This window comes from Cyanistes caeruleus, chromosome 37 (assembly GCF_971803275.1).
Source record: "Cyanistes caeruleus chromosome 37, bCyaCae1.hap1.1, whole genome shotgun sequence".
Taxonomy (NCBI): Eukaryota; Metazoa; Chordata; class Aves; order Passeriformes; family Paridae; genus Cyanistes; species Cyanistes caeruleus.
In genome coordinates this window covers 1,587,539-1,615,214 of record NC_141738.1, presented here as the reverse complement: position 1 = coordinate 1,615,214, position 27,676 = coordinate 1,587,539, and the positions used below count along the sequence as shown (strand labels likewise).

The 27,676-nt window shown below is 49.8% G+C and overlaps 1 protein-coding gene and 1 long non-coding RNA gene across 2 annotated transcripts in view; one reads left to right on the top strand and one right to left on the bottom strand.

Annotated features, from left to right (window-relative positions):
• Positions 1-21: 21 nt before the first annotated feature.
• On the top strand, positions 22-27,524 carry LOC147647497 (proline-, glutamic acid- and leucine-rich protein 1-like). Its single transcript, XM_086871750.1, has 17 exons — positions 22-198; positions 1,117-1,175; positions 2,094-2,199; positions 2,858-3,007; positions 4,083-4,154; positions 5,831-5,890; positions 7,255-7,405; positions 10,255-10,384; positions 12,514-12,601; positions 14,258-14,346; positions 15,332-15,445; positions 18,479-18,629; positions 19,604-19,730; positions 21,451-21,506; positions 23,643-23,912; positions 25,370-26,611; positions 27,346-27,524. The coding sequence occupies exons 1-17, from the start codon at positions 61-63 to the stop codon at positions 27,442-27,444; spliced, it is 3,102 nt and encodes a 1,033-aa protein (XP_086727876.1). The 5' UTR covers positions 22-60; the 3' UTR covers positions 27,445-27,524.
• LOC147647492 (uncharacterized) overlaps positions 2,645-27,676 on the bottom strand; it is a 164,284-nt gene continuing 139,252 nt past the window's right edge. The window contains exon 3 of the long non-coding RNA XR_015281549.1: positions 2,645-2,685. This is a non-coding gene — a long non-coding RNA (uncharacterized LOC147647492). The remainder of the gene's footprint in view (positions 2,686-27,676) is intronic.

Here is a 27,676-nt window from a genome sequence, read left to right as displayed (position 1 = left end):
CCCCGCCCCGTTTTTTCCCGCGCTGTGACGTCAGCGGTGCGCGCCGGGGGAGAAGCAGCGATGGCGGCGGTGGCGGCTCCGCGGGCCCCTCCGGCCGCGCCGCTGCTCGAGGCGCTCTCGGCGCTCTCGGCGCTGCCCCCGCACCGCCGCGCGATCCCGGGGATCGTCCGAGGCCTCCGCGACAGCGCCGGGACTCAGGTAAAGGCGGGATCGGGGGAACGTTCCCCTCAGAAATGGCGGCTCCGCCTGAGGGAGAGCGAGTTCCCCCCCCCCCCTTCATCCTCAGGGAGCGGCGGGAAAAAACGGGGTTTCCCTCAGGGGTCGTGAGGGCAAAAGGGCGGGAACTCCCTCAGGGGTCGTGGTCTTTCATGAAAATCGGGAATTCCCTCAGGAATCGGGATCTGTCCTGAAAATCGGGATCCTCTCAGGCGTGGGGGTTCTCCTAAAAAATCGGGATCCTTCCCAAAAATCGGGATCTGTCCTGAAAATCGAGAATTCCCTCAGGAATCGGGATCTCTCCTGAAAATCCGGATCCCCTCAGGGATCGGGATCTTTCCCGAAAATTTGGAATCTCCTCAGGGGTTGGGATCCTTCCCGAAAATCGGGTTCCCCTCAGGGTTCGGGATTCTCCTCAGAAATTGGGATCCGTCCCGAGAATTGGGATTTTTCCTGAAAATCGGGATTCCCTCAGGGATCTGGGATTCTCCTCAAAAATCGGGATTTTTCCTTAAAAACGGGATCCCCTGAGGGATGGGGATCCTTCCCAAAAATCGGGAATTCTCTCAGGGATTCGGATCCTTCCCGAAAACCGGGATTTGTCCTGAATATCAGGAATTCCCTCAGGGGTCAGGACCCCAAAACACGGGAATTCCCCCAGATCTGAGGCCCCGCCCCCAGGTCACACGTGACTTCTGGTCACGCCCACCTGACCTTTGACCTCTCAGTGACCCTTCAGGAGTGTTGGGTGACCCCTGAGTGACCTCTGAGTGACCCGTGACCTTTGAGTGACCACTGAGTGACTCCTCGGTGACCCCTGAGTAACCTTTGACCCCTGGGTGACCCCCTGGGTGACCCCTGACCCCTGAGTGACCCCTCGGTGACCTTTGACCTCCCCAGGCCGCTCTCGGGGGTCTCCTCGGCGTCACCAGCGCCCGCCTGAGCTCCATGAAGACGCGGTGAGTGACAGCTCCGCCGGCCAATCACAGCCCGGGGCCATCCCCTGCCACCGCCTCATTGGTTCTTCCCGTGGGGTGGGCGGGGCTGAGCACCGGCCAATGTGAATGTGGTGTGGGGGGCGTGGCAGGGCTGTAGCCAGTCAGAATTGTCCTCTGGATGTGAAGGAGCCAATCAGGAGGAGGGGGCGGGGCTTATTGAGCTTCTCCAATTGTCTTGTTTATTGCGGGTGGGGCTTTGCATAATTAATTAGGGTATGTGTTGTTTGCATAATTAATTGGGGTGGGTGGGGCTGCGCATGATTAATTAGAGTAGGTGTAATTTGTATAATTAATTAAAGTGGGTGGGGCTCTGCATAATTAATTAGAGTGGGTGTTGTTTGTGTAATTAATTAGGGTGGGTGGGGCTTTGCATTATTTATTAGGGTGGGTGTTGTTTCCATAATTAATTAGGGTGGGTGGGGCTTCATCCCAGCCAATCAGGGTCCAGATCTGAGCCGCGCCCTGCCACAGGATATCCTTATAAGGGAAAGGGGGGTGGGGTTTGGAGTTCCATCTAGCAGCCAATGGGGTGGGGGCGTGTCCCAGCCCAGCCAATGGCGTGTCCCAGCTCAGCCAATGGCGTGCCAGGTTCGAGGGGCTGTGCCTGCTTGGGGGGGCATGTCCCGGCTCAGCCAATGGGGTGTCCTGGTGTGGGAGGGGGCGTGTCCCGGCTGTGTGGGCGTGTCCCAGCTCAGCCAATGGCGAGCCAGGTTCGAGGGGCTGTGCCTGCTTGGGGGGGGGGCGTGTCCCGGCTCAGCCAGTGGGGTGTCCCGGTGTGGGCGGGGGCGTGTCCCGGCTGTGTGGGCGTGTCCCAGCTCAGCCAATGGGGTGTCCCGGTGTGGGAGGGGGTGTGTCCCAGCTCAGCCAATGGCGTGGCAGGTTCGAGGGGCTGTGCCTGCTGTCCCTGCTGGTGAGCGAGAGCCCGACCGAGGCCTTCCAGCAGCACTGCCTGGGCTGGCTCCGCCTCCTGCAGCACCTGCTCCAGGTGAGGGCACCTGGGGACACCTGAGACACGCCTGGGGACACCTGGGGACACCTGAGTCACACCTGGGGACACCTGAGGGGTCATGGGGACACACCTGGGGACACCTGGGGACACCTGGGACACACCTGGGGACACCTGGGACACACCTGGGGACACCTGGAGACACCTGAGACACACCTGGGGACACCTGGGACACACCTGGGGACACCTGGAGACACCTGAGACACACCTGGGGACACCTGAGACACACCTGGGGACACCTGGGACACACCTGGGGACACCTGAGACACACCTGGGGACACCTGGGGACACCTAAGACACACCTGGGGACACCTGAGGGGTCATGGGGACACACCTGGGGACATCTGGGGTCATCTGGGGGGTCATGGGGTTACCTCAAGACACCTGGGGACACCTGGGGACACCTGGGCGGGGTCACAGACACACCTGGGGACACCTGAGACACCTGGGGACACCTGGGGACACCTGGGCCGGGTCACAGACACACCTGGGGACACCTGAGGCTCTTTGGGTGTTTCATTTTTGGCCGATTTTCCCCCATTTTTGGGGGTTTTTTGGGTCTATTTCCATCGGGACAATTTTGGGTGGGGGTCTCCAATTTGGGGAGGGGTCCTGATGAACTTTGGGGTCCCCCCAGTCCCAGGACCCCCCTCCCACGGTGTCTCTGGGGGTCTCGGTGCTGCGGGAGCTGCTGCGGTTCTCGGCTCAGCTGCCGGAGCTGGCTCGGGACATCGGCACCAACCACATCCCGGGGATCCTCACCTCCCTGCTGGCCCTCAGGCCCGAGGTGAAATGGGTCTGGGGGCTCAAATGGGTCTGGGGGCTTCGGGGGGGGAGGGGTTTGGGGTAAAACGTGGAAAAAACGGGGTTAGAATTGGAAAAAAATGGAAGAAACTGGGTTAAAATCTGGTTAAAGTGGAAAAGAATGAGGTTAGGATGGAGAAAGGAAGGGTTAAAAAGGGGTTGAAATGGGTCTGGGGGCTGAAATGGGTCTGGGGGCTTCGGGGGGGGTGGGGAGGGGGGTAAAGTGTGGAAAAAACGGGGTTAAAATGGGAAAAAATGGGAAAAAAGCATGGATAAAATGGGTTAGGATGGGAAGAGAAAGGGTTAAAAAGGGGTTGAAATGGGTCTGGGGGCTGAAATGGGTCTGGGGGCTTCGGGGGGGGAGGGGTTTGAGGTAAAACATGGAAAAAACGGGGTTAGAATTGGAAAAAAATGGAAGAAACTGGGTTAAAATCTGGTTAAAGTGGAAAAGAATGAGGTTAGGATGGAGAAAGGAAGGGTTAAAAAGGGGTTGAAATGGGTCTGGGGGCTGAAATGGGTCTGGGGGCTTCGGGGGGGGTGGGGTGGGGGGTAAAGTGTGGAAAAAATGGGGTTAAAATGGGGAAAAATGGGAAAAAAGCGTGGATAAAATGGGTTAGGATGGGAAGAGAAAGGGTTAAAAAGGGGTTGAAATGGGTCTGGGGGCTGAAATGGGTCTGGGGGCTTCGGGGGGGGTGGGGAGGGGGGTAAAGTGTGGAAAAAATGGGGTTAAAATGGGAAAAAATGGGAAAAAAGCGTGGATAAAATCGGTTAGGATGGGAAGAGAAAGGGTTAAAAAGGGGTTGAAATGGGTCTGGGGGCTCAAATGGGTCTGGGGGCTTCGGGGGGAATTTGGGGAGGGGTCTCTGGGAATTTGGGGAGGGGTCTCGATGGATTTCCCCCCCAAATTGGGCGTTTTTGGCCTCGTTTAGCGGGAATTTTTGGGGAATTTTTGGGAATTTGGGGAGGGGTCTTTGGGGAATTTGGGGAGGGGTCTCTGGGAATTTGGGGAGGGGTCTCTGGGAATTTGGGGAGGGGTCTCAACCCTTTCTTCTCCTCAGTGCGAAGTCTCCACCCTGGAGGGGATCAAGTCCTGCCTCTCCTTCTACCCCGGCGCCTGCGGCTCCATGAGGGTGAGACCCCTCCCCAAATTATTTCGGGGGGTCCCCAGAGACCCTTCACCAAATTTTGAGGTTCCCCTGAGCCCCCTCCCCAATTCTGGAGTCTCCCCAGATCCCCCTCCCCAAATTCTGAGCTTCCCTTGAGCCCCCTCCCCAAATTCTGGGGCTCCCCTTCGAGCCCCCTCCCCAAATTTCAGGGGTTCCCCGAGCCAAATTCTCAACTTTGGGCTCTTCCTGAGCCCCCTCCCCAAATTTCTGGGTTCTCCTGACCCCCCTCCCCAATTCTGGAGTCTCCCCAGATCCCCCTCCCCAAATTTCTGGGCTCTCCCTGAGCCCCCTCCCCAAATTCTGGGGCTCCCCTTTCGGCCCCCTCCCCAAATTTCAGGGGTTCCCCGAGCCAAATTCTCAACTTTGGGATTTTCCTGAGCCCCCTCCCCAAATTTCTGGGTTCTCCTGACCCCCCTCCCCAATTCTGGAGTTTCCCCAGATCCCCCTCCCCAAATTCTGAGTTTCCCTTGAGCCCCCTCCCCAAATTCTGGGGCTCCCCTTTGAGCCCCCTCCCCAAATTTCAGGGGTTCCCCGAGCCAAATTCTCAACTTTGGGCTCTTCCTGAGCCCCCTCCCCAAATTTCTGGGTTCTCCTGACCCCCCTCCCCAATTCTGGAGTTTCCCCAGATCCCCCTCCCCAAATTCTGAGCTTCCCTTGAGCCCCCTCCCCAAATTCTGGGGCTCCCCTTTGAGCCCCCTCCCCAAATTCCAGAGGTTCCCCGAGCCAAATTCTCAACTTTGGGATTTTCCCGAGCCCCCTCCCCAAATTTTGAGGTTCCCCTGAGCCCCCTCCCCAATTCTGGAGTTTCCCCAGATCCCCCTCCCCAAATTCTGAGCTTCCCTCGAGCCCCCTCCCCAAATTATGGGGCTGTCTTTGAGCCCCCTCCCCAAATTCCAGAGGCTCCCCGAGCCAAATTCTCAACTTTGGGCTTTTCCTGAGCCCCCTCCCCAAATTTCTGGGTTCTCCTGACCCCCCTCCCCAATTCTGGAGTTTCCCCAGATCCCCCTCCCCAAATTTCTGGGCTCTCCCTGAGCCCCCTCCCCAAATTCTGGGGCTCCCCTTTGAGCCCCCTCCCCAAATTTCAGGGGCTCCCCGAGCCAAATTCTCAACTTTGGGCTTTTCCCGAGCCCCCTCCCCAAATTTCTGGGTTCTCCTGACCCCCCTCCCCAATTCTGGAGTTTCCCCAGATCCCCCTCCCCAAATTCTGAGTTTCCCTTGAGCCCCCTCCCCAAATTCTGGGGCTCCCCTTTGAGCCCCCTCCCCAAATTCCAGAGGTTCCCCGAGCCAAATTCTCAACTTTGGGCTTTTCCCGAGCCCCCTCCCCAAATTTTGAGGTTCCCCTGAGCCCCCTCCCCAATTCTGGAGTTTCCCCAGATCCCCCTCCCCAAATTCTGGGGCTTCCCTTGAGCCCCCTCTCCAAATTCTGGGGCTGTCTTTTAGCCCCCTCCCCAACTTTCAGAGGTTCCCCGAGCCAAATTCTCAACTTTGGGCTTTTCCCGAGCCCCCTCCCCAAATTTCTGGGTTCTCCTGACCCCCCTCCCCAATTCTGGAGTTTCCCCAGATCCCCCTCCCCAAATTTGGGTGCAATTTGGGGAGGGGTCTCGAGCCTGGGACCCCCCAAACCCTCCCCAATTTCTCAGGGGAAGCTGGCGGCGCATTTCCTGGCGCGCATCGATAGCGAGAGCCCGCGGCTGCAGCAGGTGCCGATTTTTGGGGGGATTTCGGGCGGATTTGGGATTTTTGTGGGGGAATTTGGGATTTTGGGGCTTTCCTGGAACATTTTTTGGGGAAGATTTGGGGTTTTTTGGGGAAGATTTGGGGTTTTTTGGGGAAGATTTGGAGTTTTTTGGGGAAGATTTGGGGTTTTTTGGGGGAAATTTGGGGTTTTTTGGGGGAAATTTGGGGTTTTGGGGGGAAATTTGGGGTTTTTTGGGGTATTTTGGGATTTTTTGGGCGATTTTTTGGGATTTTGGGGAGTCCTGGATCCATTTTTGATATCCTTGATCCCATTTTTCCTCATTTTTCCCCATTTTTTCCCATTTTTCCCTATTTTTAATTCATTTCAGGGCCCCACGTGCTGCTTCTGTCACAATTTTGGGGCAGTTTGGTGGATTTTGGGTCCATTTTGGTGTTTTTTCATTAATTTGTGGATTTTGGGTCAATTCTGGTGGATTTTGGGTCCATTTTAGTGGATTTTGGGTCAATTCTGATGGATTTTGGGTCAATTCTGATGGATTTTGGGTCCATTTTAGTGGATTTTGGGTCAATTCTGGTGGATTTTGGGTCCATTTTAGTGGATTTTGGGTCAATTCTGGTGGATTTTGGGTGAATTCTGGTGGATTTTGGGTCAATTTTGGTGTTCTGGGGTCAATTCTGATGGATTTTGGGTCCATTTAAGTGGATTTTGGGTCAATTCTGGTGGATTTTGGGTCAATTCTGGTGGATTTTGGGTCAATTCTGGTGGATTTTGGGTCAATTTTGGTGTTCTGGGGTCAATTCTGATGGATTTTGGGTCCATTTTAGTGGATTTTGGGTCAATTCTGGTGGATTTTGGGTCAATTCTGGTGTTTTGGGGTCAATTCTGGTGGATTTTGGGTCAATTCTGATGGATTTTGGGTCAATTTTGGTGGTTTTGGGTCAATTCTGGTGGATTTTGGGTCCATTTTAGTGGATTTTGGGTCAATTCTGGTGGATTTTGGGTCAATTTTGGTGTTCTGGGGTCAATTCTGATGGATTTTGGGTCCATTTAAGTAGATTTTGGGGCCATTTAAGTGGATTTTGGGTCAATTCTGGTGTTTTGGGGTCAATTCTGGTGGATTTTGGGGCCATTTAAGTGGATTTTGGGTCAATTCTGGTGTTTTGGGGTCAATTCTGGTGGATTTTGGGTCAATTCTGATGGATTTTGGGTCCATTTAAGTGGATTTTGGGTCCATTTTAGTGGATTTTGGGGCCATTCTGGTGGATTTTGGTGCCGTTCTGGGGGTTTTTAGGGGTCCTGAACCCATTTCCGGTGTCCCTGACCCCGTTTTTCACCGTTTTCCCCCCGTTTTCTCCCCGTTTCCAGCTGGCCTGCGAGTGCTACGCGCTGCTGCCGGGGCTGGGCCGCGGTTTCTCGCAGGGGCTGCGGCACACGGAGTGCTGGCACCAGCAGCTGCAGGGGGTGCTGGCCACGCTCCACGGGATCCTGGGGAGCCTCTTCGAGGGCTGTGAGACAGGTGAGGGGTCACCCCAAAATCTGGGATCGTTTTGGGGCTGTAAAAGGGATTTTTGGGATTTTTTTTTGGATTTTTTTGGATTTTTTTAGGATTTTTTTTGGATTTTTTTTTTATTTTTTTTTTATTTTTCTGGATTTTTTTTTGATTTTTTTTGGATTTTTTGGGGGGTTTTTTTCAGATTTTTTTTTTATTTTTATTTATTTTTTTAGGATTTTTTTAGGATTTTTTTAGGATTTTTTTAGGATTTTTTTTTGATTTTTAGGCGATTTTTGGGGGGATTTTTGGGGGGTTTTTGGGGGTGCTGGCCACGTTCCACGGGATCCTGGGCAGCCTCTTCGAGGGCTGTGAGACAGGTGAGGAATCTCCCCAAAATCTGGGATGGATTTGGGGCTGTTAAAGGGATTTTTGGGATTTTTTTAGGATTTTTTTGGGATTTTTTTTGATTTTTTTTTGATTTTTTTTGGATTTTTTTTTGATTTTTTTTTATTTTTCTGGAATTTTTTTTGGATTTTTTTTGGATTTTTTTGGGGTTTTTTTCAGATTTTTTTCAGATTTTTTTTTGGATTTTTTTTTTTATTTTTTTAGGATTTTTTTAGGATTTTTTTAGGATTTTTTTTTTTATTTTTAGGCGATTTTTTGGGGGGTTTTTGGGGTTTTTGGGGGTGCTGGCCACGCTCCACGGGATCCTGGGGAGCCTCTTCGAGGGCTGTGAGACAGGTGAGGGATCTCCCCAAAATTTGGGATCGTTTTGGGGCTGTTAAAGGGATTTTTGGGATTTTTTTGGATTTTTTTGGGATTTTTTTTGGATTTTTTTTGGATTTTTTTTTTATTTTTCTGGATTTTTTTCGGATTTTTTTCGGATTTTTTTTGGATTTTCTTCAGATTTTTTTCAGATTTTTTTTGGATTTTTTTTTGATTTTTTTTTTATTTTTCTGGAATTTTTTTTGGATTTTTTTTGGATTTTTGGGGGGTTTTTTTCAGATTTTTTTCAGATTTTTTTTGGATTTTTTTTTTATTTTTTTAGAATTTTTTTTGGATTTTTTTAGGATTTTTTTTTTATTTTTAGGCGATTTTTGGGGGGATTTTTGGGGGGTTTTTGGGGTTTTTGGGGGTGCTGGCCACGCTCCACGGGATCCTGGGGAGCCTCTTCGAGGGCTGTGAGACAGGTGAGGAATCTCACCAAAATTTGGGATCGTTTTGGGGCTGTAAAAGGGATTTTTGGGATTTTTTTGGGATTTTTTTGGGATTTTTTTTCAGATTTTTTTTGGGATTTTTTTTTGATTTTTCAGGGATTTTTGGGGTGATTTTTTGGGGATTTTGGGGCTCCTGGGGAGCCTCTTCGAGGGCTGTGAGACAGGTGAGGGATCTCCCCAAAATTTGGGATCGTTTTGGGGCTGTTAAAGGGATTTTTGGGATTTTTTTGGGATTTTTTTTGGATTTTTTTGGATTTTTTTAGGATTTTTTTTTGATTTTTCGGGGATTTTTTTCGGATTTTTTTCGGATTTTTTTTGGATTTTTTTTTATTTTTTTAGAATTTTTTTTGGATTTTTTTAGGATTTTTTTTTTAATTTTAGGTGATTTTTGGGGGGATTTTTGGGGGGTTTTTGGGGTTTTTGGGGGTGCTGGCCACGCTCCACGGGATCCTGGGGAGCCTCTTCGAGGGCTGTGAGACAGGTGAGGGATCTCCCCAAAATCTGGGATGGATTTGGGGCTGTTAAAGGGATTTTTGGGATTTTTTTTGGGATTTTTTTGGGATTTTTTTTGGAGTTTTTTGGGGTTTTTTTGGATTTTTTTCAAAATTTTTTCAGATTTTTTTCAGATTTTTTTCAGAATTTTTTTTGGATTTTTTTTTTTATTTTTTTAGGATTTTTTTAGGATTTTTTTAGGATTTTTTTAGGATTTTTTTTTTATTTTTAGGCGATTTTTGGGGGGGTTTTTGGGGGTGCTGGCCACGCTCCACGGGATCCTGGGGAGCCTCTTCGAGGGCTGTGAGACAGGTGAGGGATCTCCCCAAAATCTGGGATGGATTTGGGGCTGTTAAAGGGATTTTTGGGATTTTTTTGGGATTTTTTGGGGATTTTTTTTTTTTATTTTTTGGGGAAATTCTTTTATTTTGGGGGGATTTTTTTTTTATTTTTCTCTGATTTATTTCTAATTTTTTTTTGATTTTTAGGAGAATTTTGGGATGATTTTGGGATAATTTGGGGCTGATTTTGGGGGGTTTTGGGATGATTTGGGGGAATTTTGGGAGGATTTTGGGGGATTTTGGGATGATTTTGGGATGATTTGGGATGATTTTGGAGGATTTAGGGATGGATTTGTGCTGGTTTGGGGTTATTAAAGAGAATTTGGGATGATTTTGGGATGATTTTGGGAGATTTTGGGAGATTTTGGGATGATTTTGGGAAATTTTGGGATGATTTTGGGGGATTTTGGGATGATTTTGGGGAATTTTGGGATGATTTGGGTTGATTTTGGCTGATTTAGGGATGGATTTGTGCTGGTTTGGGGTTATTAAAGAGAGTTTTGGATGATTTTGGGATGATTTTGGGGGATTTTGGGATGATTTTGGGGGATTTTGGGCTGATTTGGGCTGATTTTGGGGTTGTTAAAGAGGATTTTGGGATGATTTTGGGGAATTTTGGGATGATTTGGGAGGATTTTGGGGGATTTTGGCTGATTTTGGCTGATTCAAGATGGTTTTGGGTGAGATTTGAGCCGATTTTGGGCTGATTTTGAGCAGCTTTTTTGCCCATTCCGGGTGGGATTTGTTTCATTTCCGTTCCTTTTTGCTGCTGTTGTAAAGATTGGAAGTTTTTGGGGTGAATTTTGATGTTTTTGGGTCTCAGACCCCCTCCCCTACGAGGGTCCAGGGGTGGAGCTGCTGCTGCCCCCGGCCCAGGACGGCGACGCCGGGGGGGTCCTGACCCTGCACTCGCGATTTTCGGGGCTCTGCCGCGTCCTCAGGCTCCTCCTCAGGTACCAAAATCCCCCAAATTCACCCCAAAATCCCCAAAATTCACCCCAAAATCCATCCCAGAATCATCAAATATCCAAAATCCCCCAAATCCCCCGAATTCACCCCAAAATTCCCACCCTGGGGGGGTCCTGACCCTGCACTCGCCATTTTCGGGGCTCTGCCGCGTCCTCAGGCTCCTCCTCAGGTACCAAAATCCCCCAAATTCACCCCAAAATCCATCCCAGAATCATCAAATATCCAAAATCCCCCAAATCCCCCGAATTCACCCCAAAATCCACCCCAAAATCCCCGAAATCCACCCCAAAATCCCCGAAATCCACCCCAAAATCCCCCAAATTCACCCCAAAATCCCCCAAATTCACCCCAAAATCCCCAAAATTCACCCCAAAATCCCCCTGAATTCACCCCAAAATCCACCCCAAAATCCCCGAAATTCACCCCAAAATCCCCCAAATTCACCCCAAAATCCCTGAAATTCACCCCAAAATCCCCCAAATTCACCCCAAAATCCCCCAAAATCACCCCAAAATCCATCCCAGAATCATCAAATATCCAAAATCCCCCAAATCCCCCGAATTCACCCCAAATTCACCCCAAAATCCCCGAAATTCACCCCAAAATCCCCCAAATCCACCCCAAAATCCCCCAAATTCACCCCAAAATCCATCCCAGAACCCCCAAACTTCCAAAATCCCCCAAATCCCCCGAATTCACCCCAAAATCCACCCCAAAATCCCCCAAATTCACCCCAAAATCCATCCCAGAATCATCAAACTTCCAAAATCCCCCAAATCCCCCGAATTCACCCCAAAATTCCCACCCTGGGGGGGTCCTGACCCTGCACTCGCGATTTTCGGGGCTCTGCCGCGTCCTCAGGCTCCTCCTCAGGTACCAAAATCCCCCAAATTCACCCCAAAATCCATCCCAGAATCACCAAATATCCAAAATCCCCCAAATCCCCCGAATTCACCCCAAAATCCACCCCAAAATCCCCCAAATCCACCCCAAAATCCCCCAAATTCACCCCAAAATCCATCCCAGAATCATCAAATATCCAAAATCCCCAAAATCCCCCGAATTCACCCCAAAATCCCCGAAATTCACCTCAAAATCCACCCCAAAATCCCCCAAATTCACCCCAAAATCCCCCAAATTCACCCCAAAATCCATCCCAGAACCCCCAAACTTCCAAAATCCCCAAAATCCCCCGAATTCACCCCGAAATCCACCCCAAAATCCCCAAAATCCACCCCAAAATCCCCCAAATTCACCCCAAAATCCATCCTGGGATCTCTCAAACCCCTCCCAGTCTCTCCCAGTCCCTCCCAGTCCCTCCCAGTCCATCCCAGTCCATCCCAGTCTATCCCAGTCCATCCCAGTCCGTCCCAGTCCATCCCAGTCCCTCCCAGTGACGCTCCAGTCTCTCCCAGTCCATCCCAGTCCATCCCAGTCCATCCCAGTTCCCTCCCAGTGACATCCCAGTCCCTCCCAGTGACCCCAAATCCCCTCCCAATCCCTCCCAGTTCCCCCCAGTCTCTCCCAGTCCCTCCCAGTCTCTCCCAGTGACCCCAAATCCCCTCCCAGTTCCCCCCAGTTCCCCCAGTCCCTCCCAGTCCCTCCCAGTGACCCCAAATCCCCTCCCAGTCCATCCCAGTCCATCCCAGTCTCTCCCAGTCCCCCCCAGTGACGTCCCAGTCTCTCCCAGTAAGGATTTCGTGGCCCCGGTCACCCCAAATCCCCTCCCAGTCCATCCCAGTCCATCCCAGTCCATTCCCAGTCCCCCCCAGTGACCCCAAATCCCCTCCCAGTCCCTCCCAGTGACCCCAAATCCCCTCCCAGTCCCTCCCAGTGACCCCAAATCCCCTCCCAATCCATTCCCAGTCCATCCCAGTCCATCCCAGTTGCTCCCAGTGACCCCAAATCCCCTCCCAGTTCCCCCCCAGTCCCTCCCAGTGACACTCCAGTCTCTCCCAGTAAGGATTTCGTGGCCCCGGTCACCCCAAATCCCCTCCCAGTCCCTCCCAGTCCATCCCAGTCCATCCCAATCCATTCCCAGTCCATCCCAGTCCATCCCAGTCCCTCCCAGTTCCCCCCCAGTCCCTCCCAGTGACGTCCCAGTCTCTCCCAGTAAGGATTTCGTGGCCCCGGTCACCGTCCCAGTTCAGGACATTCTGGATTTCGTTTGCCGCGCCCTCAACATCACCAGCAAGAACCTGGTGAGTCACCCCAAAACACCCCAAAAACACCCAAAAACACCCCAAAACTGCCCAAAATCACCCCAAAACAGCCCAAAAACAGCCCAAAAACACCAAAAAAACACCCAAAAACACCCAAAAACACCCCAAAAACACCCAAAAACACCCAAAAACACCAAAAAAACACCCAAAAACACCCCAAAACACCCAAAAACACCCCAAAAACACCCCAAAACACCCAAAAACACCCCAAAAACACCCCAAAAACACCCCAAAATCACCCAAAAACAGCCCAAAACACCCCAAAATCACCCCAAAACTGCCCAAAATCACCCAAAAACTGCCCAAAACACCCAAAAACACCAAAAAAACACCCAAAAACACCCGAAAACACCCCAAAAACAACACAAAACACCCCAAAAACACCCCAAAACACCCCAAGACACCCCAAAAACAGCCCAAAAATACCCCAAAAATAACTCAAAAAATACCCCAAAAACAGCCCAAAAATAACCCAAAACATCCCAAAATCACCCCAAGAATACCCCAAAACACCCAAAAACTGCCCAAAACACCCCAAAACATCCAAAAAACACCCAAAAAATACCCCAAAAACACACCTAAAATAACAACAAAAATACCCCAAAAATAACTCAAAAAACATCCCAAAAACACCCCAAAAACAACACCAAAAACACCCCAAAAATAACAAAAACACCCCAAAAACACCCCAAAAACACCCCAAAAACACCCCAAAAATAACAAAAACACCCCAAAAACAACACCAAAAACACCCCAAAACACCCAAAAAACACCCCAAAAATCCATCAAATTCACCCCAAAATTCTCACCAAAACCACCCCAAAACCACCCCAAAACCACCCAAAATTAACCCCAATATCCCCAAAATTCAGCCCCAAAATCAGCCCCAAAATCCCTCCAAACCCAGTTTATCCCCATTACAAACCAGTTTGTCCCAGTTTAAACCGGTTTATCCCCATTACAAACCAGTTTATCCCAGTTTAAACCAGTTTATTCCCGTTCAAACCGGTTTGTTCCAGTTTAAACCAGTTTATATCCACTCAAACCAGTTTATCCCAGTTTAAACCAGTTTATCCCCATTCCAAACCGGTTTATTCCAGTTTAAACCAGTTTATCCCTAATCTAAACCGGTTTGTTCCAGTTTAAACCAGTTTATCCCCACTCCAAACCGGTTTGTTCCAGTTTAAACCAGTTTATCCCCATTCCAAACCGGTTTATTCCAGTTTAAACCAGTTTATCCCTAATCTAAACCGGTTTATCCCAGTTTAAACCAGTTTATCCCCATTCCAAACTGGTTTATCCCAGTTTAAATGAGTTTATCCCCATTCCAAACCGGTTTATTCCAGTTTAAACCAATTTATTCTAGTTTAAACTGGTTTAATCCCCATTCCAAACCGGTTTATTCCAGTTTCTTGTGCCCCAAACTGGTCTGAACTGGTCTAAACTGGTTTATACTGGTTTATACTGGTTTATACTGGTCCATACTGGTTTATACTGGTTTATACTGGTCTATACTGGTTTATACTGGTTTACACTGGTCCATACTGGTTTATACTGGTCCGAACTGGTCCGAACTGGTTTATACTGGTCCATACTGGTTTATACTGGTTTATACTGGTCTGAACTGGTTTTCAGGGCTGGTTTGGGGAGGGGCCCCTGCGGGGGCTGCTCCTGCCCCAGGTGCACCTGGACACCCTGGACGTGCTGGGAGCGCTGGTGCTGGCGTGAGTCCAACTGGTTCATACTGGTTTATACTGGGAATGGGACTGGGATGAACTGGGAGGGACTGGGATGGACTGGGTTAAACTGGTTTGGACTGGGAGGGGATTTGGGGTCACTGGGACGTGCTGGGAGTGCTGGTGCTGGCGTGAGTCAAACTGGTTCATACTGGTTTATACTGGTTTATACTGGTTTATACTGGGAGGGACCGGGAATGGGACTGGGATGGACTGGGAGGGACTGGGAATGGACTGGGAATGGGACTGGTTTGGACTGGGATGGACTGGGATGGGATTTGGGGTCACTGGGACGTGCTGGGAGCGCTGGTGCTGGCGTGAGTCAAACTGGTTCATACTGGTTTAAACTGGTTTATACTGGTTATACTGGTTTATACTGGGATGGACTGGGGGTCACTGGGATGGACTCGGAACAAACTGGGAGTTACTGGGAGGGACTGGTTTATACTGGGTTAAACTGGGATAAACTGGGAGGGACTGGGAGGGAATTGGGTGAATTTTGGGTGGATTTTGGTCATTTCCGGGCGGATTTTTTGGGGAATTTCGCTGGAATTTCGGGAATTTTCCGGAATTCCGATGGAATTTTCCAGAATTCCGATGGAATTTGGGGAATTCCAGGTTTGAGGCTCATCTGGGGGGAGATTTTGGGGTGGAATTTGGGGATTTTGGGTGAATTTTGGGCGGATTTTGGTCATTCCCGGGCGGATTTTTTTGGGGAATTTCGCCGGAATTTCGGGAATTCCGATGGAATTTTGGGAATTCCGCTGGAATTTTCCGGAATTCCAGGTTTGGAGCCCCTCTGGTTCCTCCTGGGGGAGATTTTGGGGTGGAATTTTGAGATTTGGGTGAATTTTGGGTGAATTTTGGGCGGATTTTGGTCATTTCCGGGCGGATTTTTTTGGGAATTTCGCTGGAATTTCGGGAATTTCGCCGGAATTTTCCGGAATTCCGCTGGAATTTTCTGGAACTGCAGGTGCGGAGCCCGCCTGGTGCGCTGGGGGTCCCTCCTGGGCCGTCTCTTCCCGCAGGTTCTGAGCTCCTGGAGCGGCTGCCGGGATCCCCCCCCCGGGCAGGAGAGACCCTTCGGGTGCGGAAAAACGGGGAGAATCCACGGGAAAACGGGAAAAAACGGGGAAAATGAGAAAAAATGGGGAAAAAAACCTCAAAACTGGGAAAAAACGGGGAAAAAATGATAAAAAATGGAGAAAAAAACCCCCAAAATTCGGGAAAAAACGGGGAGAATCCACGGGAAAACGGGAAAAAACGGGGAAAAATGGGAAAAAATGGGGAAAAATCCCCAGAATTCGGGAAAAAACGGGGAAAATCCACGGGAAAACGGGAAAAACGGGAAAAAAAACCTCAAAACTGGGAAAAACGGGGAGAATCCACGGGAAAACGGGAAAAACGGGAAAAAAAACCTCAAAACTGGGAAAAACGGGGAGAATCCACGGGAAAACGGGAAAAAACGGGGGGAAAATGATAAAAAATGGGGAAAAATCCCCAGAATTCGGGAAAAAACGGGGAAAAAATGGGAGAAAAATGATAAAAATTGGGAGAAAAAACCCCCCAAAATTCAGGAAAAACGGGGAGAATCCACGGGAAAACGGGAAAAAACGGGAAAAATGGGGAAAAAAACCTCAAAATTGGGAAAAACGGGGAAAATCCACGGGAAAACGGGAAAAAACGGGAAGAAACGGGAAAAAACGGGGAAAAAATGGGAAAAAAAAACCCAAAATTGGGGAAAACGGGAAAAAAATGGGAGAAAAAATCCCCAAAATTCAGGAAAAACGGGGAAAATCCACGGGAAAACGGGAAAAAATGGGGAAAAATGGGGAAAAATGGGGAAAAATGGGGAAAAAATGGGGAAAAAAACCCCAAAATTGGGAAAAATGGGGAGAATCCACGGGAAAACGGGAAAAAACGGGGGGAAAATGATAAAAAATGGGAAAAATGGGGAAAAAATGGGAGAAAAAATCCCCAAAATTCAGGAAAAACGGGGAAAATCCACGGGAAAACGGGAAAAAACGGGGAAAAATGGGAAAAAAAACCCCAAAATTCGGGAAAAACGGGGAAAATCCACGGGAAAATGGGAAAAAAATGGGGGGAAAATGGGGAAAAATGGGGAAAAACACCAAAACTGGGAAAAAACGGGGAAAAAATGATAAAAAATGGGGAAAAAAACCCCCAAAATTGGGAAAAATGGGGAAAATCCACGGGAAAACGGGAAAAAACGGGGAAAAACGGGGAAAAATGGGGAAAAAAACCCCAAAATTCGGGAAAAACGGGGAAAATCCACGGGAAAACGGGAAAAAACGGGAAAAAAATGATAAAAATTGGGAAAAAATCCCCAAAATTCGGGAAAAAACGGGAAAAAAATGGGAGAAAAATGATAAAAATGGGGAAAAAAACCTCAAAATTGGGAAAAAAACGGGAAAAAAATGGGGAAAAAAACCCCCAAAATTCAGGAAAAACGGGGAAAATCCACGGGAAAACGGGAAAAAACGGGGGGAAAATGATAAAAATTGGGAAAAAATCCCCAAAATTGGGAAAAAAGGGGAAAAAATGGGGGAGAAATGGGAAAAAATGGGAGAAAAATGATAAAAATTGGGAGAAAAAATCCCCAAAATTCAGGAAAAATGGGGAAAATCCATGGGAAATCGGGAAAAAATGGGGAAAAATGGGAAATAAAACCCCAAAATTGGGAAAAACGGGAAAAAAATGGGAGAAAAGTGATAAAAATTGGGAGAAAAAACCCCCCAAAATTCAGGAAAAATGGGGAGAATCCACGGGAAAACGGGAAAAAACGGGGGAAAAATGGGGAAAAAATGGGGAAAAAAACCCCAAAATTGGGAAAAATGGGGAGAATCCACGGGAAAACGGGAAAAAACGGGGGGAAAATGATAAAAAATGGGAAAAATGGGGAAAAAATGGGAGAAAAAATCCCCAAAATTCAGGAAAAACGGGGAGAATCCACGGGAAAACGGGAAAAAATGGGAAAAAATGGGTGAAAAATGGGGAAAAATCCCCAGAATTCAGGAAAAACGGGGAAAATCCACGGGAAAACGGGAAAAAATGGGGGGAAAATGATAAAAATTGGGAAAAATGGGGAAAAAATGGGGGGGAAATGGGAAAAAATGGGAAAAAAACCCCAAAATTCAGGAAAAACGGGGAAAATCCACGGGAAAATGGGAAAAAACGGGGAAAAATGGGGAAAAATGGGGAAAAAAACCCCAAAATTGGGAAAAACGGGAAAAAAATGGGAGAAAAAATCCCAAAATTGGGAAAAATGGGGAAAAATTGGGAGAGAAGTGATAAAAATTGGGAAAAAAAACCCCCGAAATTGGGAAAAATGGGAAAAAAATGGGGGGGAAAGGGGAAAAAATGGGAGAAAATGGGAGAAAAAAATCCCAAAATTGGGAAAAAATGGGAAAAATTGGGGAAAAATGGGGAAAAAATGGAGAAAAATTGGGGAAAAATGGGGAAAAATGAGGGAAAAAAATTGAAAAATGGGGAAAAAAACCTGAAAAAAATATAAAAGCAAAAAATGAGGAAAAAACCCCCAAAATTGGGAAAAGAAATTGGATTTGGGGAGGATTTTTGGGGTTCCCAGGGTGGTTTTGGGTGGAATTTTGAGGTTTTTGGGGTTTTCAGGTTGGTTTTTAGGGTTTTTTGGGGTCCCCGAGTTGATTTTTGGGGTTTTCAGGGTGATTTTTGGGGTGAATTTTGAGGTTTTTGGGGTGAATTTTGAGTTTTTTGGGGTGAATTTTGAGTTTTTTGGGGTGAATTTTGAGGTTTTTGGGGTTTTCAGGGGTGGTTTTTGGGGGTTTTTGGGGTCCCTGATCTCATTTTTGGGGTCCCCGAGTTGATTTTTGGGGTCCCCAGGGCTCTGCGGTGCCGCCTGTACCCGGTGCTGGAGCTGTGGGTGCAGGGCTGGAGTTTTTGGGGTGAATTTTGAGGTTTTTTGGGCTTTTCAGGGGTGGTTTTTGGGGTTTTTGGGGTCCCTGATCCCATTTTTGGGGTCCCCGAGTTGATTTTTGGGGTTCCCAGGGTGGTTTTTGGGGTGAATTTCTGGGGTTTTGGGGGTTTTTGGGGTCCCTGATCCCGTTTTTGGGGTCCCCAGGGCTCTGCGGTGCCGCCTGTACCAGGTGCTGGAGCTGTGGGTGCAGGTGGCCGGCGCGGCCTCGGGGATCCTGCAGGGTCCCGGCAGCGCCAGCGAGGCTCTCCTGGCTCACCTGATCAGCGACATCTCCCCCCCCTCCGAGGGGGCCAAGGTGAGCCAAAAACTCCCTTTTTTCACCCCAAAACCTTCCCAGGCTCCTGCAGAACCAAATGAGACCCGGGAGGGGCAAAAAAAAACGGTCGGAAGGGGGAAAATTCCGGCTGGAATCGGAAAAATCCTGCTGGAAACAGAAAATCTCGTTGGAATCCCAAAAAATCTCGTTGGAATCCAAAAAATTCCGGCTGGAATCCAAAAATTTCTGATGGAAACTGAAAAAATCTTGTTGGAATCCCAAAAAATCTCGTTGGAATAAAAAAAATCCCACTGGAATCCCAAAAATTCCTGCTGGAAACTGGAAAAATCTCGTTGGAATCCAAAAAAAATCTCGTTGGAATCTCAAAAATTCCCACTGGAATCCCAAAAGATTTCATTGGAATCCAAAAAATTCCAGTGGAATCCAAAAAATCTCACTGGAATCCCCCCTGGGACCCCAAAATCCCTCCCTGGACCCAAAAATCCCCCCCAAATTTCCCCAAATCCTCAAAATTCCACTCAAATCCCCCCCTGGGACCCAAATTCCTCCAAAACCTCCCCAAATCCCCCCCTGGGACCCCAAATTCCTCCCAAATTTCCCCCAAATTCCCCCCTGGGACCCCAAATCCACCCCTGACCCCCCAAAATCCCCCAAATCCCCCTCAAATCCCCCCCAAATCTGTCCTGGGACCCCAAAATCCCCCAAATTCCCTCCAAATCCCTCCCTGGGACCCCAAATTCCTCCAAAATCTCCCCAAATCCCCCCCAGACTCCCCAGAATCCCCCAGATCCCCCCCAAATCCCCCAAATTCCCCCCAAATCTCCCTCTGGGACCCCAAAATCCCCCAAATTCCCCCCAAAATCCACCCCTGACCCCCCAAAATCCCTCAAATCCCCCCCAAATCCCCCCCTGGGACCCCAAACCCCCCAAAATCCCTCAAATTTCCCTCAAATCCCCCCCAAATCCCCCCCTGACCCCGTTTTTTTTGGCAGCTGCGGGCGGAGCCCAAACCCAGCGCCCCCAAAAGGCCCAAATTGGGGGAGGGTCCCGAGGGGCTCCCCCTGCACCGCAAAGGGGAACCCGCGGCCAACAGCGACACCTGCGCCGCCGCCCTGGCAGGTAGGGCCCCGAAAACGGCCAAAATCACCCCAAAAACCGCCTGGGGACCCCCGAAAACTCCAGAAATCGACACAAAATACCCCAAAAACCCCCAAAATCACCCCAAAAACCGCCTGGGGACCCCCGAAAACGCCCCAAATCACCCCAAAAACCGCCTGGGGACCCCCGAAAACCCCAGAAATCGACACAAAATACCCCAAAAACCCCCAAAATTGACATAAAATACCCCAAAAACCCCCAAAATCAACCCAAAATACCCCAAAAACCTCCAAAATCAACACAAAAACCGCCTGGGGACCCTCGAAAACCCCAGAAATCGACACAAAATACCCCAAAAAACCCCAAAATCGACCCCAAATACCCCAAAAACCCCCAAAATCAACCCAAAATACCCCAAAAACCCCCAAATCAACCCAAAAACCACCTGGGGACCTCCGAAAACCCCAAAAATCGACCCAAAATACCCCAAAAACCCCCAAAATCAACCCAAAATACCCCAAAAACCCCCAAATCAACCCAAAAACCACCTGGGGACCCCCGAAAACCCCAAAAATCGACCCAAAATACCCCAAAAACCCCCAAAATCAACCCAAAATACCCCAAAAATCTCCAAAATCAACACAAAAACCGCCTGGGGACCCCCGAAAACCCCAGAAATCGACACAAAATACCCCAAAAACCCCCAAAATCGACCCCAAATACCCCAAAAACCCCCAAAATCAACCCAAAATACCCCAAAAACCCCCAAATCAACCCAAAAACCACCTGGGGACCTCCGAAAACCCCAAAAATCGACCCAAAATACCCCAAAAACCCCCAAAATCAACCCAAAATACCCCAAAAACCTCCAAAATCAACACAAAAACCGCCTGGGGACCCCCGAAAACGCCAGAAATCGACCCAAAATACCCCAAAAATCCCCAAAATCAACACAAAATACCCCAAAAACCCCCAAATCAACCCAAAAACCACCTGGGGACCTCCGAAAACCCCAAAAATCGACCCAAAATACCCCAAAAACCCCCAAAATCAACCCAAAATACCCCAAAAACCTCCAAAATCAACACAAAAACCGCCTGGGGACCCCCGAAAACGCCAGAAATCGACCCAAAATACCCCAAAAATCCCCAAAATCAACACAAAATACCCCAAAAATCTCCAAAATCACCCCAAAATACCCCAAAAACCTCCAAAATCAACACAAAATACCCCAAAAACCCCCAAAATCAACACAAAAACCGCCTGGGGACCCCCGAAAATCCCAAAAATTGACCCAAAATTGGGCTGGGGAACCCCAAATTCCCCCAAATCTTCCCCAAAATTCCCTAAAATTCCCCAAAATCTTTCCCAGGACCCCCAAAATTCCCAAAAATCCTCCCTAAAATTCTTCAAAATCCTCCAAATTCATCAAATCCTCCCAAAATTCCCCCAAAATTCCCAAAAATTCCCTAAAAATTCCCCAAAATTCCCAAAAATCCTCCCCAGGACCCCCAAAATTCTTCAAAATTCCCCAAATCCTCCCAAAATTCCCCAAAATTTTCCAAAAATTCCCCCAAAAATTGACCAAAATTCCCCCAAAATTCCCTAAAATTCCTAAAAATCCCCAAAATTCCCAAAATTCCCCAAATTTTTCCCGGGCGGGCTCAGGGATGGGGGGAGGGGTCCCCAAATTCCAGACCCCTCCCCCAATTTTTTGGGATTTCCCCTCCCCCACCCCCAGCCCTTCGCAGGATTCTCCTCACGGGGGGACCCCTCATCAAGGAGGAGACGCATCGGGTGAGAATTCCCGGGATTTGGGGAATTTGGGGAATTTTGGGAATTTTGGGAATTTTGGGGAATTTTTGGGGAATTTTTGGGAATTTTTGGGGATTTTTTGGGAATTTTTGGGGAATTTTTGGGGGGTCTGGAGAGGATTTTGGGGATTTTTTGGGGATTTGGGGGATTTTTGGGGGGGGGTTTTCGGGGTTTTTGGGAATTTTGGGAATTTTTTGGGAATTTTTGGGAATTTTTGGGAATTTTTAGGGGGTCTGGAGAGGATTTTGGGGATTTTTTTGGGGGGCCTGGAGGAGATTTTGGGGATTTTTGGGGGGGATTTTTGGGGGTTTTTGGGAATTTTGGGATTATTTTGGAATTTTGGGGAATTTTTTGGGAATTTTTGGGGGGTCTGGAGGGGATTTTGGGGATTTTTTGGGGGGATTTTGGGGATTTTTGGGGGGATTTTTTGGGTTTTTGGGTGGTTTGGGGGGGATTTTTGGGACTTCTGGGAATTTTTTGGGAATTTTTGGGGGGTCTGGAGAGGATTTTGGGGAATTTTTGGGGATTTTTTGGGGATTTTTTGGGGGGTCTGGAGAGGATTTTGGGGATTTTTTGGGGGAATATTTGGGAATTTTGGGGAATTTTGGGAATTTTTGGGAATTTTTGGGGGGTCTGGAGAGGATTTTGGGGGATTTTTTGGGGGGATTTTGGGAATTTATGGGGAATTTTTGGGAATTTTTTGGGAATTTTTTGGGAATTTTCAGGGGGTCTGGAGGGGATTTTTTGGGGAATTTTTTGGGGAATTTTTGGGGAATTTTTTGGGAATTTTTTTTGAATTTTCGGGAATTTTTGGGGGGTCTGGAGGGGATTTTGGGGATTTTTGGGGGAATATTTGGGAATATTTGAGAATTTGGGGGAGTTTTTGGGAATTTTTGGGGCGTGTGGAGGGGATTTGGGGAATTTTTGGGGAATTTTTGGGGGGTCTGGAGAGGATTTTGGGGATTTTTTGGGGGAATATTTGGGAATTTTGGGGAATTTTTGGGAATTTTTTGGGAATTTTTTGGGAATTTTTGGGGGGTCTGGAGGGGATTTTGGGGATTTTTGGGGGATTTTGGGGATTTTTGGGAATTTGGGGGGGATTTTTGGGAATTCTGGGAATTTTGGGAATTTTTGGGGAATTTTTGGGGGGTCTGGAGGGGATTTTGGGGATTTTTTTGGGGCGATTTTGGGGGGTTTTGGGAGATTTTTGGGTGGTTTGGGGGGGATTTTTTGGGAATTCTGGACGGTCTGGAGGGGATTTTGGGGAATTTTGGGGGATTTTGGGAATTTTTTGGGAATTTTTGGGGGGTCTGGAGGGGATTTTTGGGAATTTTTGGGGGAATATTTGGGAATATTTGAGAATTTGGGGAATTTGGGGGAATTTTTGGGTGGTGTGGAAGGGATTTTTGGGGATTTTTTGGGAATTTTTGGGGGGTGTGGAGAGGATTTTTGGGGATTTTTTGGGGGGATTTTGGGAATTTTTGGGGACTTTGGGGAATTTTGGGGGATTTGGGGAAGTTTTGGGGATTTTTGGGGGGAATTTTGGGGGTTTTTGGGGATTTCGGGAGATTTTTGGTCGTTTACAATCTGACTTTTTCCAGTTTTTTAATTCCTTTTTCTTCCAATTCCTTTTTTTATTCTTTACCCCAAATCCCCCCAAATCCCCCCAAAATTTCCCCAAAATTCCCCCCAAAATTTTCCAAATCCCCCCAAATTCAACCAAATGCCCCCGAAATTCCCCCAAAATTCCCCAAAAATCCCCAAAATTCCCCAAATTTCCCTCAAATCCCCCCAAATTCCCAAAATTCCCTGAAAAATTCCCAAAATTCCCCCAAAATTCCCCATTTTTAACCCTTTCCCGCCCATTTTTAACCCTTTTCCCCCATTTTTAACCCTTTCCCCCCCATTTTTAACCCTTTCCCCCCATTTTTAACCCTTTCCCCCCATTTTTAACCCTTTTTTCCCCATTTTTAACCCTTTCCTGCCCATTTTTAACCCTTTTTTCCCATTTTTAACCCTTCCCCATCCATTTTTAACCCTTTTTTCCCCATTTTTAACCCTTTCCTGCCCATTTTTAACCCTTTCCCGCCCATTTTTAACCCTTTCTCGCCCCTCCAGCGCCTCCAGGAGCTGCTGCTCCCCTTGGCCCTTCGCCTCCCCCAGTGCCCCGAGCCCCCTCCCCAGGGTCCCCCCGCTCCCCAGGGACCCCCCCAGCTTTCGGGGGTCCCCTCCCCGTTTTTGGGGTCCCCCTTTGCCAGCGGCCGCTGTCGGGGGGGGCTCTACGGGGTCCTGCAGGCTCTGCTGCTCGGGGCCCCCCCCGGGGCGGCGCCGCCGCTGCCCTGCGCCCTCAGGGCCTTCGGGCAGGGGATGAGGGACCCCGACGTGCAGGTGAGACCCCCCAAAAACACCCCCAAAATACCCCAGATTTATCCCGAAAATATCCCTGGAATATCCCAAAAATATCCCAAATTTATCCTAAATTTATACCAAATTTATTCCAAATTTATCCCAAAAATATCCCTGGAATATCCTGAAAATGTCCCTGAAATATCCCAAAAATATCCCAAATTTATCCCAAATTTATCCCAAAAATATCCCAGATTTATCCCAAAAATATCCCAAAAATATTCCAAAAATATCGCAAATTTATCCCAAATTTATCCTAAATTTATCCCAAATTTATCCCGAATTTATCCCAAATTTATCCCAAAAATATCCCAAATTTATCCCAAAAGTATCCCAAATTTATCCCAAAAATGTCCCAAATTTATCCCAAATTTATCCCAAATTTATCCCAAAAATAGCCCAAAAATGTCCCAAATTTATCCCAAATTTATCCCAAATTTATCCCAAAAATGTCCCAAATTTATCCCAAATTTATCCCAAAAATATCCCAAATTTATCCCAAAAATAGCCCAAAAATAGCCCAAATTTATCCCAAATTTATCCCAAATTTATCCTGAAAATATCCCTGAAATATCCCAAAAATAGCCCAAATTTATCCCAAATTTATCCCAAATTTATCCCAAATTTATCCCAAATTTATCCCAAAAATCTCCTGGAATTGTCCCGGACGTGCCCCCAAATTATGGTCAGGTTATGTCCCCCTTCCAGGACCCCCCAAATCCCCCCCAAATCCCCCCAGGACCCCCCAAATCCCCCTCAGGAACCCCCAAACCCCCCAGGCCCCCCCAAATCCCATCAGGATCCCCCAAATCCTCCCCAAATTTCCTCCAGGACCCCCCAAATCCTCCCTGGGACCCCCCCAAATCCTCTCCAAATCCCATCAGGACCCTCCAAGACCCCCCAAATCCCTTCCAGGACCCCCCAAATCCCCCCCAAATCCCCCCAGGAACCCCCTAATTCTCCCCAAATCCCATCCAGGGCACCCCAGATCCCCCCCAGGACCCCCCAAATCCTCCCTGGGACCCCTCAGGACCCCCCAAATCCCCCCCAGGACCCCCCCAAATCCCCCCCAGGACCCCCCAAACTCTTCTCAAATCCCATCAGGACTCCCCAAATCCTCCCTGGGACCCCCCAGGACCCCCCAAATCCCCCTCACGACCCCCCAAATCCCCCTCACAACCCCCCAAATCCCCTCCAGGACCCCCCAGGACCCTCCAAGCCCCCCCAAATCCCCTCCAGGACCCCCAAATCCCCCCCAAGACCCCCCAGATTCCCCCCAAATCCCATCAGGACCCCCCAAATCCTCCCCAGGACCCCCCAAATCCTCCCTGGGACCCCTCAGGACCCCCCAAATCCCCCCCAGGACCCCCCAAATCCCCTCCAGGACCCCCCAAATCCCCCCCCAAATCCCCTCTAACTCCCTCCCCTCCCCCCCCCAGGTCTCCTCTCTCTGCTCCGAGCTCCTCCTCACCTGCACCGCCCTCAGCCGGGCCTGGGGCGCCCCTCCCCCCACCCCCTCCCCTCCCCCACCCCCCTCCACCCCTCCCCCACCCCTCCCTTCCTTCAAACCCTCCCCTCCCCCGCCCCTCCCGGTGCCCTCGGAGCCGGCGGGGGGCGGGGCCCCGCCGGCGGGCGGGGGAGGGGCGCGGCCGCGCCGCCCGGTTTTCGTGCACTACGAGCGCGAGGAGGCGTCGGACGTGGAGATTTCCCTGGAGAGCGACTCCGACGACTCCGTGGTGATCGTCCCCAAGAAGGCCGCCCTTCCCCCGCCGCTTCCGGTCCCGCCGGCCTCACTTCCGGTTCCGCCGGCCTCACTTCCGGTTCCGGCGCCCCAACTTCCGGTTCCGGGTTTGACCCCCCAGCCACTTCCGGTTCAGAGCGCCCCGCCCCCGCCGCCGCCTCCTCCGCCTCCCCCGCCCCCTCCCCCGCCCCCCACCCCCCCCGCGGCGGCGGCGGCGGCGGAGGGTGGGGGAGGGGAGGAGGAGGAGGAGGAGGAGGAGGAGGAGGAGCGGGAGGGGGAAAACGGCGGCGGCAGGGGGGGAGGGGAGAACGGGGGAGGGGCGGAGGAGAACGGCGGGGGGGAGGTGGGGGAGGGGGAGGCGGGGGAGGGGCCGGCGGTGATCAACATCAACAGCAGCGAGGAGGAGGAGGAAGAGGAGGAAGAGGAAGAGGAGGAGGAGGAAGAGGAGGAGTTCGGGGAGGAGGAGGAGGAGGAGGAAGAGGAGGAGTTCTTCGAGGAGGAAGAGGAAGAGGAGGAGTTCGAGGAGGAGGAGGAGGAGGAGGAGGAGTTTGAGGAGGAAGAGGAGGAGTTTGAGGGGGAGGGGCTGTCGGAGGAGGAGGAGGAGGAAGAGGAAGGCGGGGCGGGGGAGGGGCCGGCGGAGCAGGGTGGGGGAGGGGCGCTGCTCCTCATGGAAGTGGAGGAAACCGCCCCTCCCCCGCCGCCCCCCCTCCCCCACCCGGAAGTGGAAGCGGAACCGCCCCTCCCCCACCCCCCCAGCCCCGCCCAGCCCCTCCCCCACCCTCAGCCCGAGCCGGAGGCCCCGCCCCCTCCGTCCCCTCCCCCACCCCCCTCTCAATCCCCTCCCCCCCCAGCGAGGGGACCCAGCCCCTGCCCCTCCCCCCCCGCCCCTCCCCCACCGCTGCAGGAGGAGCCCCCCGAGCCCCCCCCGGGAGGGGAGCAGGTAAAGGGGGGGGAGGGGCGGGAAATCGGGGGGGACTTGGGGAAATTGGGGAATTTTGGGGGGTCTTGGGGGTGAATTTCGAATTTTTGGGGAATTTTTGGGGGAATTTTGAATTTTTTGGGAATTTTTGGGGGTCTTGGGGGTGAATTTTGAATTTTTTTGGAATTTTTTGGGGGAATTTTGAATTTTTTGGGGTGAATTTTGAATTTTTGGGGAAATTTTGGGGGAATTTTGAGGTTTTTGGGGAATTTTTGGGGGTCTTGGGGGTGAATTTCGAATTTTTGGGGAATTTTTTGGGGGAATTTTGAATTTTTTGGGGGAATTTTTTGAGGGTCCTGGGAGGGAATTTGGGGATTTTTGGGGGGGATTTGGGAATTTTTGGGAATCCTGGGGGTGAATTCTGAATTTTTCGGGAATTTTTTGGAATCCTGGGAGGGAATTTCGAATTTTTCGGGAATTTTTGGGACCCTGGGGGTTGAAATTTGAATTTTTCAGGAATTTTTGGGAATCCTGGGAGGGAATTTCGAATTTTTCGGGAATTTTTGGGAATCCTGGGAGGGAATTTTGAATTTTTCGGGAATTTTTGGGACCCTGGGGGGTTGAAATTTGGATTTTTTTTGGTGGAAATTTTAACATTTTTGAACCCAAAATTTCCAGGCCGGGGTCTCCATTTATTAATCATTAATTAACATCAATTACTAATTAATTATTAATCACTAATCCCCCTTTTCCAGGACGAGGAAGACGAAGAACGCGACGAGGCCAGCACGATGATCGCCGATTTCATCGATTGCCCCCCGGACGACGAGAAGATCCCCGAGACCCCCCTGTAAAACCCCGCCCCCTCCCCATAAACCCCGCCCCCTCCCCATAAACCCCGCCCCCAACCCAATAAACCCCGCCCCCAACCCAATTTCCGCTTCCGGCTCCTCCCCGACGCCATCTTGGCGCCGTCGCGCTCTTGTGACATCACTAAAAAGGCGCCGCCGCCATTTTCGGCGCTGTCGCGCTCTTGTGACGTCACCAAAAACGCGCCAAGAGGACGATGACGCCATCTTGGAGCCG